At 37.8% G+C, this 16,388-nt stretch overlaps 1 protein-coding gene across 1 annotated transcript in view; it reads right to left on the reverse strand.

The window, feature by feature from the left end:
- The window catches only part of ANKAR (ankyrin and armadillo repeat containing), a 76,631-nt gene that overhangs the window by 54,241 nt on the left and 6,002 nt on the right, over positions 1-16,388 (reverse strand). Inside the window, exons 3-7 of the mRNA XM_024733657.1 lie at positions 11,625-12,062; positions 9,920-10,083; positions 9,177-9,280; positions 4,218-4,398; positions 2,867-3,086 (exon numbers count right to left, since the gene is read on the reverse strand). Of these exons, the coding sequence (XP_024589425.1) occupies positions 2,867-3,086; positions 4,218-4,398; positions 9,177-9,280; positions 9,920-10,083; positions 11,625-12,062 (1,107 nt within the window). The remainder of the gene's footprint in view (positions 1-2,866; positions 3,087-4,217; positions 4,399-9,176; positions 9,281-9,919; positions 10,084-11,624; positions 12,063-16,388) is intronic.

The raw sequence follows: 16,388 nt of genomic DNA on the forward strand, positions 1-16,388 counted from the left end.
TGATGATATTTTGGTTGTCACAGCTGGGGTAGGGGTTGCTACTGGCATTTAGTGGGTAGAGGCCACGGCTGCTACTAAACATTTTACAGTGCATAGGATAGCCCCTACAGCAAAGACTTATCAAGCCCGAACGTCAGTAGTGCTGAGGCTGAGAAACACTGTCCTAGTCATGCTCGAATCAGGGAAGTTCTGGAGGGGTTTATGTAGTCTGCAGAAATTATTCTCGGGTAGAGAAAGAACCTTGGTCTAAAGAACAGATGCTCTAATGGGACCTGAAAGCCATTTTTCTCTTTTCCCTGAATTTTCCCTGAACTTCTATAGTACATCACTGTATATTAATAATGCCAGTGATTATGAAATGCTACCCTGCATTCATCCATCATGCGTTCACACAGCACTATTCCCAACTACCTATTAACGCCAGGCTTTCTCCTGGGCACTAGGATACTATGGCAGAGTAAACCAAATCCTTGCCCTTATGGACCTTATATTCAATGGAGGAAGCCACAATAAACAAATAAATATTATACAAGGTAGCCATAAGTAATATTTAGAAAAGAAAAAGGGGAAAAAACAGAGCAATGATGCAGGAGGTGTACTATTGTTACTCAATTGCAAATTCCTACAGGGTAGGTGGGCCTGTAGATAAGCTTTCTTTTCCCCCTCCAGGCCCACTCACCTCCCTCTAAGATGCTCCCTGCTCTCTGCCTCTGCAGATTTTGCAACCCCTGTCCTTTGGCTTCTTGTCAGTAACTGCCAATGAGGAGCCCTGGCAGGAGACTGGAGAAGGAGGATGATGAGGTCAGGATACTTATCCTCTCTGGTCATCTCACATTAGCTGTTCTTCCACCAATAGAAGGTGGCTGGTTTGCATAACTATTACCCTCCCCTTACAAAATTCAGGTCTTTGTAAATGGTTTCTTGAAAAATAAACCCTCCTTGAATTAGCCTATATAGAGTATGAAGGTATAGCCTTTTAGATATAGATATAGAAGGTGTATCCTTTAAATTTTTTTCTGTTTTCATCATACACAATACTTAGGTCAAGTCTCTCACCTCAGCAAGAATGACTCATTCCTCAGACCTCAGATTGTTAATGTCACTAGATGGCAGCATATCTAAATAATATTAACTGCTCTTTTTTTAGGCATAAAACCCACATTGGGGCCTGATTTTACAAAAATAAGTAGAGATAATTTGCAAATTCCAAGGTTAAAAAAAAGAGAACCATCCCCCAAAACTTAAGAAAAAGATGAATAAATAATCATGGGTAGAAAAAATGTATACTTCAAAATGTATATAAAAATCATTTTGTGTTATTCTCATGTGACAGCATTTTGAAGATTATATACTACAAGAAAAGTTTTAATATATAAACTTTTAAAAATGCACCAAGTATTTTACTTATGTCTTACCATTTCTTTCATTTTTCATGTCTAGTTTTGATGACTCTGTTTTAAAAGGGAATATACATAGAAGTATGATTATTAGTATGCAAAAGGTTTCCTAAATTAGTCAACATTGACTCATATGAAGGAGAACAAAATGACTATTTTGAGATGCAGGTGACAGGATTACATCCAGCAGGACTGAGTGTAATTTTGGGCCAAGTCATCTGGGTGTGGGCATGCGTCTGTCATTGCATCAGAGCAGACCCAGAAACGCTGCCTCGCTCATGGCTGGCCAAAACTCACAGGGGGCAGTTTTGTGTTGGTTAAGTAATAACACAGACATTTTCCGTACTTCAAACTCTACTCAGTTCTTAGCAAATGGAAATCTATGTAGTCACAGGATGAATGAGAAACTTTAATTAGCAATGGTTTTTTTACACCAAAAACACTTAAAATAAAACACATCTTTAAATAACAGACCACCCATTGCATTTTGACTGAATTTTGCTCTATTTTAACTAAGTTCATTGTGTATTGAATATTTTAATTAAGTAACAGAAGCATCTTAATACCAAAACATTTAAATTATACTGATAGAGTATGAAATTTATCAGTAGTCAACAGGATTAAAGCAGCACATTTTGTGTTGGTGTGAAACTTAAACACAGCCTCTTAAGGCAGCAAGTTAAAATATAAAATTGCCATTTCTTATTGCCAATGTTATTGCATCAGCTATTCCCAACATTTTATTTCCCTCTTCAGTTGTGGAGGGCTGCCACTTTATTTTCAATTTTATTATTTTTATACTGGTTAAATTTATTCCAATGAACATATAAATATGTATGTATATCTACAATAATAATCAAGAAAATTTGCTTTTTAAAGTTTAAACTAGGTTAGCCTTAAAGGGGTCATTAATCATAAAATTATGATTATAGAGGATTTTTTGTTATTAAATATAAGTTTATGTAGTATGAAGAAACTATTACCTGGTTAAGAGCCTAGGATAAGAAATGGATGTTCTGCTGGGATGTCTATTTATCTCCCTTTTCTCAGAATTTCTACAGCACATCACTGTATATTAATTATGTCAGTGATTATCAAAGGCTACCCTGAATTCATCTATCATGCCATTCATTCAACAAATATTTCTCAAGCACCTACCAATGCCAGGTTCTCTTCTGGGCACTAGGATACCATGGCAAACAAACTAAACCAAATCCTTGCCCTTCATGGAGCTTATATTCAAATGAGGGAAACACAATAAACAAATAATATTTACTACATAAGGGAGCAACAAGTGATACTTAGAGAACTAAAAGGAGCCTCTCTGAGATAAGTGAAACAAAAACCTCAGCTCTGCTCGAGGTTCCAATACAAAATTTTAACCTTGTGCTAAAATCAACATGCATTCCTAATGCCGAATAGGGGTAAGTAAAAGAAAAACATTTTAAGATTTAAAAACTTTATGGTACCTTGGCTAAGTATAATAAAGCGTCTCTGGTTAACATTGAAGTTGGCATTGCACAGTTGACATATGATTGGAACTCTGTTGTGTAGAGCAGCTTGATGGAAAATAGCATAACCTGCCTCATCTGAAACATTGATCGTCGAACTTGAAGTTTTACGGCTAAATGTATGGAAAACAGCAGATAATCCTCTTTCAGCAGCAGACTTCATACCAAATGGGATACTCTAAAATTATTAGGAAGGCCAGAATTAGTTTTTTCAAAATACACCTGAAGTTTAGTTAAAGGAAGAAAAGTACAATGAACTATATTATTATAATCACGATTGGTGTGCAATTACAGTAGAATTTTTACAAGATCTGTGGGCAAGGAAGTTGTTAGAGCTATAAAGAAACATTGAGAACTTTAAAAAATATTTTGGGGAAGTTTTTTTTTTTTCCTGTCCTTTTTTTAAGGGAGAAGTTGTAAATCTTTCTTCTCTGGAGACAATTAAAACAAGGAAACAAATATCTTTCTGAAATATTTAAAAAGCAAATGGACATCAAATTCCTTCTCTGATTTAAGAACAATCTAACTTAGAAGTCTAGAGACTTGAAATATATAGCTATAGGAATACAGTTTGTCTTCTTTGCTCTATGTCTCAAAGTGGAGAGGTGAAAATGTTACACTCTTCTTTTAGATGTTCTGACTACTCAATTTTTTAAACATCTTTATTGGCATATAATTGCTTTGCAATAATATTTTTAAATTAAACTAATAGTTTATCAAAGCTTAAAATTTGTGGGCATTAAAACAAATGGTAAGTAAATGCCAATGTATCCTTTGAAACTGGTGAGCTCACCACTTAATTTATCAGTTCCAAAAGCTGTCAGTCAAGGCATATTGAAGCAGATACAGAGGTTTGATTCAGGATGCCAGGTTTGCTCCTTAGATTTAGTCCCCACGACTGAAGCCTGCCTTTGCAATTTACTAGCTGTGTGATTTGGGAAAGATCCTTAACTTGCTGCATGTCAAATTTCTCATTTGTAAAATAGGATTGATAACAATAGTATCAGTGTCTTGAAAGAATTTGTTCAAAGAATTTATAGTATTTGTATGCCTGGCATACAAAATAAGCACTCAATAGATATTCAGCTGTTATTAATATTAATCACAATTCCATTCATAAACAGGTTGTTTTGTAACCTGGCCAGAAGTTGGTAATCCAGAATTGTAGAGCTTTTCAGTTGCTAAAATGTGGAATCTTAATTGCATATTGAAGACTTTATTTAACTTATTATTTATCCCTATGATAAAAATTTGAGACATACTTATTTATAATTTCTTACACTAAATTTTGTGGTAATCATTGAAATACCTTGCATTTCATAGCTTTTTTGAAACCAAATTTTTTCTTAAATTGTTCATGTAATTGAGCATCTGTCAGTGGAAGTCTTTTCAGTCTCAGATTGTTCACTATTTCATTTATGGCTCCCCACCACTGTATCTTATATAGTTGCTGATAGAAAATTTCAAGTTCAAAACTGATCACATAGTAGCTATTAAAAAAAATGAAAACAATTTAAGTCTTTCTGACTTGGAAGTTATTTGTTACATTTTTTCTATGCCGGCAAAACTTTTTCTATAACAATTACGATTTTCTATAACAAATACAAAATATAGTTTAAAATGTACTTGATTGTATTTTAATGACATGGTTATCAACTGTTATTAATCAGGTCTTTTATAACAAGTATCTTCTCCATACTGACCTTTTTAATTGACTCTGTCTTTCCTATACCACTGACTAGGGGCACTGCCTAAAAGTCACCGAAAGTCCTAACTCTGGTTGAAAGATTCCTAGGTTTACCTTCTAACCATCTGCTTAATCTCCTCTTACAAATTTACTTTTTAATTCCTTTAATCTAGTTATGTCTACATTTGCTTTCTCAAGAGTGGACCGTGAGTCTGATTTGGAATGATGCTTTGGGTAATGGCTGCTTGACTTTTACTCACTGCACAGTGGGCTAGAGAAACCCCAACCCACCAGGTCCTTGAATCATGGGTAGGCAATAGGCCCAGTCCCCTCTCACTCTGGAATGAAAAAATGACAACATCTTGAGTGGCTCTGTTCCCTGGGGTTGCTTATCATCACAGGTAAAAAGAAAATGGTGGCCTTCCTCCACTTCTGCCACGAGTTACCTTTCCCCATTGCCAGATTTCAGTGGTGAGTGTCTCAGCTGCTGTCCCCACCTCTGCCAGTGGGAAGCCTCTTAATGTTACCTGGGTTTCTCCTCTAAAGGCAACTACTGGTCGCTGTAAAAACAGTATTCTTGACAGTGGTGATCCCCTCCCATGGCTCTTCACTTTGCTGCTCAGGGACTATTAGTTCTCCTAAGGATGCTGAGAAGTTTTTTCCATTACGCTAATTTCCAGTAAAGTGAGTCGGTGACTCTCTATGCTAAGGAAACTCCTTGCCCATAGGCTAAGGTGGAATCATGGGGCGGCATGGATCAGTTAAAGGAAGATCTTAGGAAAACACTCTATTATGAACCGATCAGGGGCTAATACCTTCTCTTTTTTGACCTTTACTTCAATCCCAGTTTTCTGAATATAATAGACCTCTGCATAGATGGAGACATATTTGAGGACCTGTTAGCATTTATTTGAGGCTGTCATTCTTCATATCCACCATCTTCTTCCCCCAAAGGAAACCAGACTACGAGAATATAAACTAAAGGCTTCTTTACCCACACCTCTCAGGTATAGTGCCAGGCCAGGTGGTGGACTTGTCACTTTGTCCACCTTCATCAATGGGAACTTGCCTAACTTACTAGACTCCAGCCTCCGAAATTGAGGAGCAGGAATTCTGAATCCCACCCAGATTTGAAGGCTTTCAGATCATAGTGGTGATAGGCTAATGGGCCTTAAGGAGCTATATGGATCAGGCTTGGATACTTGATTTGCACTGGATGACTAAACTAAATTTCTAGAAGAAAACGGCTCACCTTTCCTTGGTATTATACACACTGATAAGAGTGGACACCATATACAGACACCCCAAGTCCCGTAAGACTGTGTCCAAAGATCTAGGCATGAGGGATTACACTAAGGATACCCTTTGGTCTTTGGCTGGCCCAGCTCTACATCATCTTGCTCCAAGAGAATCCCAGTGTCAGAAACCTCTGTCTTTTCATGTACTTCTCTAGGGAGCTGGCTCTGGCTGTGGGAAATTGCTATGGAATCAGAAGCTGCTGACTACATTTGGAGCCCCGGTACTCAGTGATGTACTCCCAGATAACTGCCCAAGCGATGAAACAAACTTATGAATTTAACAAATACCAAGGGAGGGTAGGCTGATTTCTTTTAGAAAGTTGGTCTAATCATCCAATACCAATCAAACAACCAAAACCAGCAGGGAGCTGTCCTACCCTAGAAACTGGAGAAGCAACCGGTGGTGAAGATCACCGTACCCTGAAAAAGTCTCTGACCTCAGAATTTTGTGACCCCTCCCACCCCTGCAAAGTTGGATACACAACCTGTGCATTAGGCCAACAATGGCCCACACAGAGATGATTACTGGAAGCACAGAAAGCCCAGATGGCCAGCACTGTGAGTGAGCCCTCATCCAAGTACTGCATAGTGACACACCACTGTTCTTACTCAAAACTTTAAGTGTAGGCATCAGCAGGGGCTTTAGCAGAGCCTCACTTTTAAACAACTCCCTCCATAGTCTTCTGCCTGGGCATCTGCACTCAGCTTAGGGACTGCAGTAGGACCCTCTAACATCACACTTCCCTGACACGCCACTGTCACGTCAAGTTGTTTTCTGACCTGCCTCCCAACATCCACAACAGCAACATGATGCTGGTATGCTCTCCCCCAAGTAGGACATTTTAGTATCAGTATCAACTCATCTATTTGCTCCAATCATTGTCATCTTAATAATTCATGAGTTCTTCTACTTTCATGGACTGCCAAATCCTGGGTATCTGACTGTGGCTCCTATTTTTTGATGTTGGTAATGGTGGAAGAATACAACCTGAGCCAAAAATGAATCTAGGACTTAGATGTTTCCAAGCAGGGCAGGAAGGCCAGTGGGAATGATCCTATTTTCATTAGGGACCGGGAGTCTCCTAGGAAGTAAATCATTCTGAGGAAAGAGAACATCACGATACATGAGCTCAGCCCAATAACAGTGCCCCTAAAAGCAAAGAAGAGGGGAGATTTTGAGATGGTATGTTTTCCATCATTCAGATTATTCTCTGGTCCAGGACCAACACAGAAAGAAGATCCCTACATAGAAAGAAACAACTGTAAGCAAAATGACTGAAAGAGCTGTTTTTGCACCAAATTGTTAGGGGCTCAAGACAGCACTTGTTTGAAACCAATAAAATTGGGAAAGAAATTATCTTTATGTCATTGAATTGGCTTCAACACATCTCACATTTGATGCATGCTATCTACCAGACATCAGGAGGAGTCAGCCCAGGGGTGATGCCAGCTCTGTAACCAGGAGCAGCAGTGTCAGAGACAACAGTGACATCAGTATCGAGTTGCCTTCTTGGGGCTGTTGGGCTCTGGAGTTCCAGCAGTGGATCATTACAGGGAGCCCAGGCAGGAAAGGAGGAGACCGAAAAAATGTCATAGTAGCTGAGAGTGCTGACCCATGGAAATACAAGATTTCTAGAAATAATTCTGTGGGGGTAGATTTTATAGGGAACTGAAGGTTCACTGGTAATTGGCTCAGGAGCCAGGAAAATACTAGTCCTCCTCTTGTGGTTTTCACTTTTACTCCATGCTGGCTGGGTCTGGGAAACAAGCTTATGCTAGTTTTGAAAGTCTGAAAATTCAAATCCGTCTACAATTTGCCAACACTGATAACCAAATGCTGTGCATTCATCAGAAACTAGAGAAACAATTCCACCATGAGATCCCACTGCAGCGATACGACTGGATCCCTTAGGGTGCAATGGCAGGGTGCTTACACCAACCATACTCCTTCACCCACAACAACCTCTCATCAAGCACAACCTTCATTCCAGCTCTTTCCCTGCATTTCCAGGATCATTCATGTCCCACTAGACACTAGAACCTGGGAGAATAAACCTTTGTTTAGAAGAGGCTCCAGCTTGACAAGAATCGTACATGGAGTATGTCTACAGGTGCTAGGTCCCTCAGAGATTCCTCCTCCAGGGAGATGCACACCAACAGTCCATTCCAGAGGAGTGAGATCTACTTCTTAGTTCCCTTCAAAATCATGGAGGCTGTTAGCCACATGGTCTTTGACTTTAGCTCTAGTACCTTGTGTGCATCCAGGCAGTATTCAGTGGAAAGATCCACCTTTCATCTTTTATCTGCTTCTCCCTCTGCCTTATTCCTCTTATTTTCCTCACTGCCATGCATCTTGAAAGAAATTTATAATCTTTGTCTTTACTTCTTCATATCCCATGAACTCTCCCCTACTTTATCCTTCAACTTATTACACATAGCCTTCTATAACCACATCTTCTCTTATCAAGTCATTGTCAAATTTAGAGGGCTTTCTTCAGTCTTAAATCAACTTGGCCTTTTTCTCTCTTGAGTTTGACGTTTTTAACTATTACCATATTTTAAAACTTCTCCCCATTTGGCTTCCATGCTGTCATACTTTCTCGTTTCTTCTCTACCTCTATCATTCCTTCTCAGTCCCTTTTGCTCTCTCCTCTGATACTCCCCACCCCCCTCAAAGGGACTCTCCAGAGTTCCTGACATGGCCCTAGCCTCTCAACTACTTCCATGACTTTAAGAAAAACAAAACAAACTCCAATATGCTTTAAAATCTTGTCTCTACCTCCAACTCAAATGTTTCCTCTGCATTCTATTTCCCTTATTTACAAATTTCAGTTTCCAAGCTGTGAAAACCCAAGAACATACATAAAAGAGCCTAAAAATACTGAGAGAAACATGGTGCTCTAAGAGATGACAGGCTTAACAAGACCCAGCAGAGGAAGAGGATTTAAAATCATATTCCTTATGGAAACAAAGGGGTGTATGCTGAGTCCATTGCTTTTCAGTGGGCCCATAGGATTTGAGCCCCACCTCCATCCCCATTTAACCACTGTGTTCATTGTAAGAATTACAATGTCTAAGGATTATTACACAGAATGTATCAAGGTGTATGAAGTAATAAATATAACATTTAATACTTTGTAGAGTCTGTAGTCATTCACGGGGGTTATTATTGTTCTAGGATCTCCATCCTGAGGTTTTAAGTTAGCCTTTGCATTTTGACACTTTCCGGTTTTCTGCTTTCAACAAGTTGTGTTACTGTGAATAATTACTAAAAGTTCCTTACCTTTTTCCATTTAATTTCATGATTGGTATTGAGTAATATTCTTTGTATCCTGAATCTTCTGCAAACGTATTAGCAGCACAATCCCGTATTTTTTCTAAATTGTTCTAAAATACAAGTTATGTTACTAAAAAAAAAATCTTTAAACAAATCTAAACAATTGTTAACTTATTTTAGATGAAATTTTATACCTGTAAAGGACAAATTTTTAATGAAAAATCCCAAGTGACCCTGGTAATAACTGAATATATCCAATCCCTAATTTGGATTAGAGAGGAAAATTTTTTAAAAAGAATATAATATGGAGAAGGTAGAAAAACAATGACAATTGAAATGTATTATGTTTTCCAGATGAATTTTGTTCTCAAACTCTAGAGGATCTCTGTTCTAATACTAATCTTTGAGAAAAATGGAAGAATATGTAGTTAATGTTCAGGGATTTCTACTGTATTCTTCGGTTAACTATTCTAGGGCAAATGTGGTCCATCAGAAATCTGTAAATTCTGCAAGGATAGTTGTGCCTAGCTTATTTATCATTTTATCTCTGACATCTAACACAAGACCTTAGATATACTTGCACTTAATTCATATATGTTATGTAATGTTTGAAGAAATTAGTGAGTTGTGAAGATAATCATTTGGAGAGCTGCCTAGTGCCTGTACCAACAGAGAATCTTTCTGGTTGGAGAATAGGATAAAAGAGTTGTGAAATGACAAACCATTTCAGGAACAATAATAATTTAAACCTTAAAATCTTCCAAAGCATTCTCGATTGAAGGAGTGCTGATATCAAATTCAATTCCTCCATGAACGTGAAAATACTCATCCTCTTTGTAGTGAAAATTCTGGCATTTAAAATCTCGTCCATAAATAAATGGAGGCAATTCTCGCTCTGTCTTGACCTTGTCATCTCCAAAAATGAAAACAAATTTTTGTTTAAAAATTGAATAACAGCATATAGGCAATCATATTTTTGAGGTCTAAATTCTCTTTCTCATAAAGTGAAAAAATTCTATGTGAAATGGAAATCTTGGCAATTACATTCTATTTATTCATGCTCTTAATGTATATTTTAAATATTAAAATATATTTATATCATACATTTTGGTCTTTTTTGTAGTTTCATTGTACAGACGTTTCAAAAGAATAATCAAAACATTATTTTACTTATTGATTACTATATATGAGCTCAAGACTAATATTTTACCCCCAATTATCAGAAAAGATTTGAAACTCTGTGCCGTGGAGAATCTTTAGTTAAATAAATAAAAGTTACCTGAGCTAGTTAAGGAAAAGAGAGATACTATAAAGAAAAAGGTGGGTATCTCTCACATGACAAAAATAATCAGCCCATTTTTCTGGAAAGCAATGAAGCTACACATATAAAATTTACTTTGAAAAATCATTTTCTAAAATCCTGGCAAGGATTAGGTTTATTCAATATTTTGACTTGTTAGCAGAATATAGTTTCATCAATATAAGGTATATAATGTATTTTGAGAAATGCAAAAGGTCTAGAAAAGTACAAAGAAAAATATAACACCTTAATCTCACCACCTAGAAATTAATTATTAATATTTAGTCGTATTTGTTTCCAATAATTTAAATAATAAGACATTACAGATATAGCTAACATCCTCTTTAAGCATATCAGTTCCATACACATGACATTCTCCCCACCCCCATCCTGGACAAGCTGTCATGAGTCCATTTTTAAATAGTTTACAGATATGGATTATAATCTTCACTATCATAATTCTCATGATACAAATTTTCATTAAGTGACTTGTAAAATTTCTACTGAAAATTTGCCATCTGAATAGAAAGCCCACTATAATAAGCCTACAAGTTTGAGCACCAGTGAAAATACACAAATTGTGTGCTAATCTGGGTGGGAAGAATAGTCTGCTCTGCATTCCTGTCAAATTCCATGTAAACATGGTCCTATTTTAGCTCTCTATTCTCCTACGTTTGTCTATTTCTTTGTTATAATACCAATATATTACTAAAGTTTTTATATGTTTTCATCTTTTTTTCAGAAATGTAAGAGCATTCATGACCTTTTACTGCTCCATATTAATCTCAGAATCAATTTGTAAACTTTCATGAAAAACACAATAGGGATGTTGAGTAGAAGTGCACTGAACTTATAATTTGAATGAGATATAATATAGTGTTGTCCCATTGTGAACATAGCATATTTCCCTATTTTCTCAGAACTCATTTTACGTCTTTCAACAGTCCTTATAATTGATATAAATATATACCATGTACTGTGTGAATATACCAAGTATTTTTAATTACTTTGGAGACATTGCATTTTGCTTTTTATTTTTAACAGGCTACAGCTTGGTTACGTGCTTGGACCCACATACTAGAAACAAAATTGAATTTACATATAAGTTCAATATATAGCTATATTTTATATATAATTTTTGGTGATACTCTTACCTGAAAAAGGCTGAAGTAGACTACTTAAATATGGAACTTTCATCTTCTTTTTTAAACTCAGTAGAAATGGAGTCAGAAAACATATTAATTTTAGGTATCCTATCCCTTTCCTGATTTCTTTTTTCTTCTCAAAGTGTTTTTGAATAATCTTTTTTTGAAGATATAACCTTTGCTGTAATCTCTGGTAGGTACAAATGTCAAGATAATCCTGATTATATCTTACAGCATTAGTAAGCCAATAGGCTGTTTCAAATATAAAAACATTTTCACACTGTTGAACTTGTGTGGTACTGAATGTCAACTTTAGTAGAATATTTTCAGCATATTTCATAAATAGAGCTTTTTCTTCAGGGCTATTGGGATTATATGTTGGATCTTCATTCATGTCTTCATCATAGATGCCATCAAAGTCTGGATCCTTTGTAATATCTATCAAACCTTCACAGTAAAAAAGAAAGATTTTAGATTGTGAAAATTTCTTACTTGGTCTCTGGATAAACAGAGTAGATTGAAGACAGGGTTTCATCTTGAAATTCTACCAAAATGACAGCAAAGGGATAATGAAATGCCGGTAAAATTGTCAAAGAATAAAAGCAGATAGATATGTGGTAACTAAGTGGAGTAAAGAAAGATGGAAGCTTGTGGAATTAAAAAGAATTGATTTTCATTCTCCTTGGAGAAATGCAACACCATGAAAACATAATAACATAAGTCCCATCTTTAATCAAAGAAAATATGGAAGAACAACAAGAAATGTGATCTTCCTTTAAGCAGAGAACCAGCTTTTTACTTGGGCATAAAGTATATTTGCTTTTTCAGGTCCTATATTACATATTTCTTCTTTTTGATGATAACAGAAGCTAAACATATACAATAAATAACTTTCCTACCAACTAATCATGATGAAACAAGAATTGAAACTTGATTTTACTCTATATTATGAATGACAATTTTTATATTACATTTTCTTCCCATTTATGATGAAATTAAATTGTTTCTTGTTGTCAAATTGTCTTTTTTAAGATATTTACAACCTTAATCAAAACTTGAGAAAACGGCTTAGAACGGTAAAATAAGACTTCATAGAAAATGTGGAGTTTGTAACATACGTGCCTTGAAGTGTAAATAATTCATCAATGTGCCTCCCCCCCTTTCTTTTTCCTTTTTTTCTTCCTCAAATCTACATATTAAAAGAGCCAGAATACTCTTGGATTTTTAAGATGGCCACTATGATTCATCTCCCTTTTGCAAAAGAGTTAGTAAGATAAATTATTGAGATTAAAAAGAAATTAAGCATTTCTGACAGTTAAAATAGATCTAAACACAAGCTAGAGCACTGTTGATTCCTCTAAAACTTTGTGGCTTGAGTGGATGGGAGCCAAAATGCAGCAAGTCAATTCTCAGCCCAGAAGGGCAGAAAGGCTGAAAAACTAGAAGGGAATGGGGAGCTCCACAGACCATTCCCCTCCTCTGGCGCCAGACTCATTGCCCCCTCCAAGCAGGATATAGGAGGAAACAGACCAATCAAAGAGAAGAGACCTACAAATACGGCATTTGGGTAAAGTCTCCCCAGTGAAACAGCAAGGTTTCCTCCTAATCACTCTACAGTGTGGTGTACTAGTCAAGCAAGTGGGCTCCTGCCTCACCCCTCAACCAGGATGGAACAAACAGCAGGGATCACCAGACTGGTGAGGAAGGCCTGTCAGGTGAAAGACCGAGACTGGCAGGGGGAGGGAGGCGGAGTAGGGGCAGAGGAAGGATGGAGAATGGGAGAATGGATTTTGAAGAGCAGTAAAGTGCCTAGAGAAAATAATCGACCAGCTCAGAAGGGAGTACGAGGGTGAAAGTGTGGAGAGAGACATCTCTAAGGAGAAAATGGAACTGCTGCACCACCTGATATTTCACTTCACTGAGAGGAGCTCGATATTTCTGTTCAAAAGTTTGGGGCTGAATTGACATGTACAATGGAAAACTAAGCGAATTTCTTAAAGAATGCACAATTGTTCATGTCACAAAAAATTAGAAGTTATTAATGAAATGTGATCATAGCATGTTATGCGAATCAGCTGGGAAGATATGTACAAAGTCATTATGAAGTAAAAAAACGAGAGAGGACTTAACTAAAAATTGGATATAACTACATTTGGAAGGCGGGGGGCGGGAAGGGGAGAAATACAAGATTCCGTCGTTTTAACCTCTATGCTAATTTCTTTTAATATTCTCTCCTGCCCTGGTTTTGCTCCTAACTCCAGATTCTTTCTCTATGCCTAATACATATCTTTACCTGAATGTCCTAGAGGCACTCCCGAACAAATTCCACCTTTCCTCTCCCCCAAATCTGCTTTTCTTTCATTCCCTATCACAGTTAAAAGCACTATTTATCTATCAGTCCCTCAAACTAAAAACCCGAGTTTCCTTCAATTCCTTTTCTCTTACACTCTGTCTGTTAACCATTTAATTTCTACATGTATTGAAATTTACTACGTGCCAAGCACTGTAGATGTGATGAGAATTTAAAGACAAAAAAGGCATACTTTTCTGTGCTCTCAAGCTCTCAAGCACAGAAAATCTATTAAGGAAGACAGAGATGAAACCAATAATTTCAATAAAAAATGGTACAATGTGTACAGAATAGAGGAGGCTGTGTCTGAATCAGGTCTCGAAAAATGAGTAGCAATAACCTGGGGAAGAATGCAGAAGAGTGGGGTGAGAGAGAAGGGCATTCCAGATAAAGGACAAGGAATGAGCAGAGGCATAAAAAAATAACCATTTCAGTTTACCAGCTTTTGGTTTTAAATAAGGTCATCAGGTCAAGGGACCTGCCCTAATGAGTACCTCTTCTCAGCAAACTGGATAATATGACTAGATTTTTGGAGTGCTCTATTCTCCACTGCTGTTGCTGCCATTTTTTAAAGGTGGTGTTTTTTGGTGGTTTTATACAGTGCAAAAGGTATTAAAGAGGTGAAATTTAACTTGGCCTCAGTGATTCCCAGCAGTCTTCCCTCCCCCAAAATTAGTTGGCCTCCCACAGAGTTCCTCGGAAATTCACTGTAGCACAGTGTTTAAGGCAATCACATGGTCAGTTGCAAGGTTTGAACCCAGTCTCGAAGTCAAGAGAGGAGGTGCTGTTTCCCCAAACGTGAAAGATGAAATAGCAAGTCTCGCCACTGTCTTGCCACCATACAGCGGCAACTACAAGGACTAAGCTGAGAGCACAGGGTTAGAGCCAAATTTCCATAAGTCATACTCTATATCAGACACCTTTTGTTCCCTACCTCACTTCCTCCCAGACAGTATTTTTCACTCTAGCTGTCATTGCATGGACCAGCTCCACACAGATGTAACCTGACTGCACCACGTGGCCCTTACTTTTGCCCTGGGGTTTCTCTGCCACTGCTGTGTTGGACTCCTGACGGAACCCATTCCACCATTCTGTTGGATGAACAAATCTGCATGAGGGAGTTAACTCTCATGGAACCTTTGACTAATTGGAGAGAAGTCAGGGAAAACATGCTCTCCTCTTCCATCCCTCGGGCTGACAATCCTGAAGCGTATTCTATGTGACTCCCCAGAGTCCCAGCAAAACCGTCCCTAATTATTCACGTGATGAAAGCTCAACAGCCTTATCCTTGGATTGATGACTCCTCCTTTTCTATTCACTTTTCCTGTCCCTCACTCCTGTTCCTTGGAGTCATTTCACATAAACTACTCTGACTTAAGCCCTCATTTCAGGCCCTAATTTGGGGGGTAACCTAGGCTAATACACTTTGCACTTGTATGCTGGTGTCTGACCCTGTATATCCTTAAGCATGCAGCATAAAAGCCCCACCTTCTAAGAGTCCAGGTCCCTTCCCCGGAATCTGATGCTTGGCCCTGCAGGATTTCATAGTGATGCTCCAGATGTGGTGCATGATGGGGCTGTACCTGTACCTATTCCTGCTGCTGCCTCTGGGAGTTTCCCCCTGAAAACTCTGCTCCAGCACACCTCGAGTGTGTGCTGCTTGGTCATTTACAATTGTTTGCACTATACCTTTGTTATAGTGCCTGAAGCATATTGATGCTGCTGGTTCTTCAGCAGACTCCTGAAGTGTGGTGGAGGGAGAAAAAAATCTCTATCCCCATATGATGCTCTTCTTTGATTGTCCGGCAACCAGTATTACAAAGCGCTTTAGTGTAACATACACAGCACTTTCCCCAAGGCACATGGTGGTAGTGACTGGCTCTGAAAGGTTTCCAGCCTCATTCATATTCAGCGAAAAAGGGATTATAGACAGAGAGAGCAGCCAGAAGGCAGTTGCAGTATGTAAGGCTAGAGAAAAGAGTGTTCTGTATCAGGGTGTTGTAGTTGAGATAAAGCAAAGTGGATGATTTTGAGATATTTTAGGGGTAGAATCATAATAGTCAAGACATGAATTCCCATCCAGAAAAGGAGAATTAAGTCGAAAAATCATAATAGTCAAGACATGTATTCCCATCCAGAAAAGGAGAATTAAGTCGAAATGTCTGGGACCGATATTTAGTTACGTATCAATATGGCCACATTGTTAAAATATTGAAATCTTCCATATTGTGTGGTAAATTAAATTGCTATAGCCCTGAGCTCTCTGAATGCCTCCCTTCCCTGGGATAGCCTAGAAAGCTCCATGATCCAGCAAAGGGTACATATGCCAAGCAGGAGGTCTCTGAGATCCTGTTCCAGCATTATTGCTAATGTCTGTTCTGATTGGTCAGTGCTCATGCTGTGCTGGTGGTTAATTCTTTTGA

The sequence above is a fragment of the Neophocaena asiaeorientalis genome, unplaced genomic scaffold (assembly GCF_003031525.2).
Source record: "Neophocaena asiaeorientalis asiaeorientalis breed wild unplaced genomic scaffold, Neophocaena_asiaeorientalis_V1.1 scaffold24, whole genome shotgun sequence".
Taxonomy (NCBI): domain Eukaryota; kingdom Metazoa; phylum Chordata; class Mammalia; order Artiodactyla; family Phocoenidae; genus Neophocaena; species Neophocaena asiaeorientalis.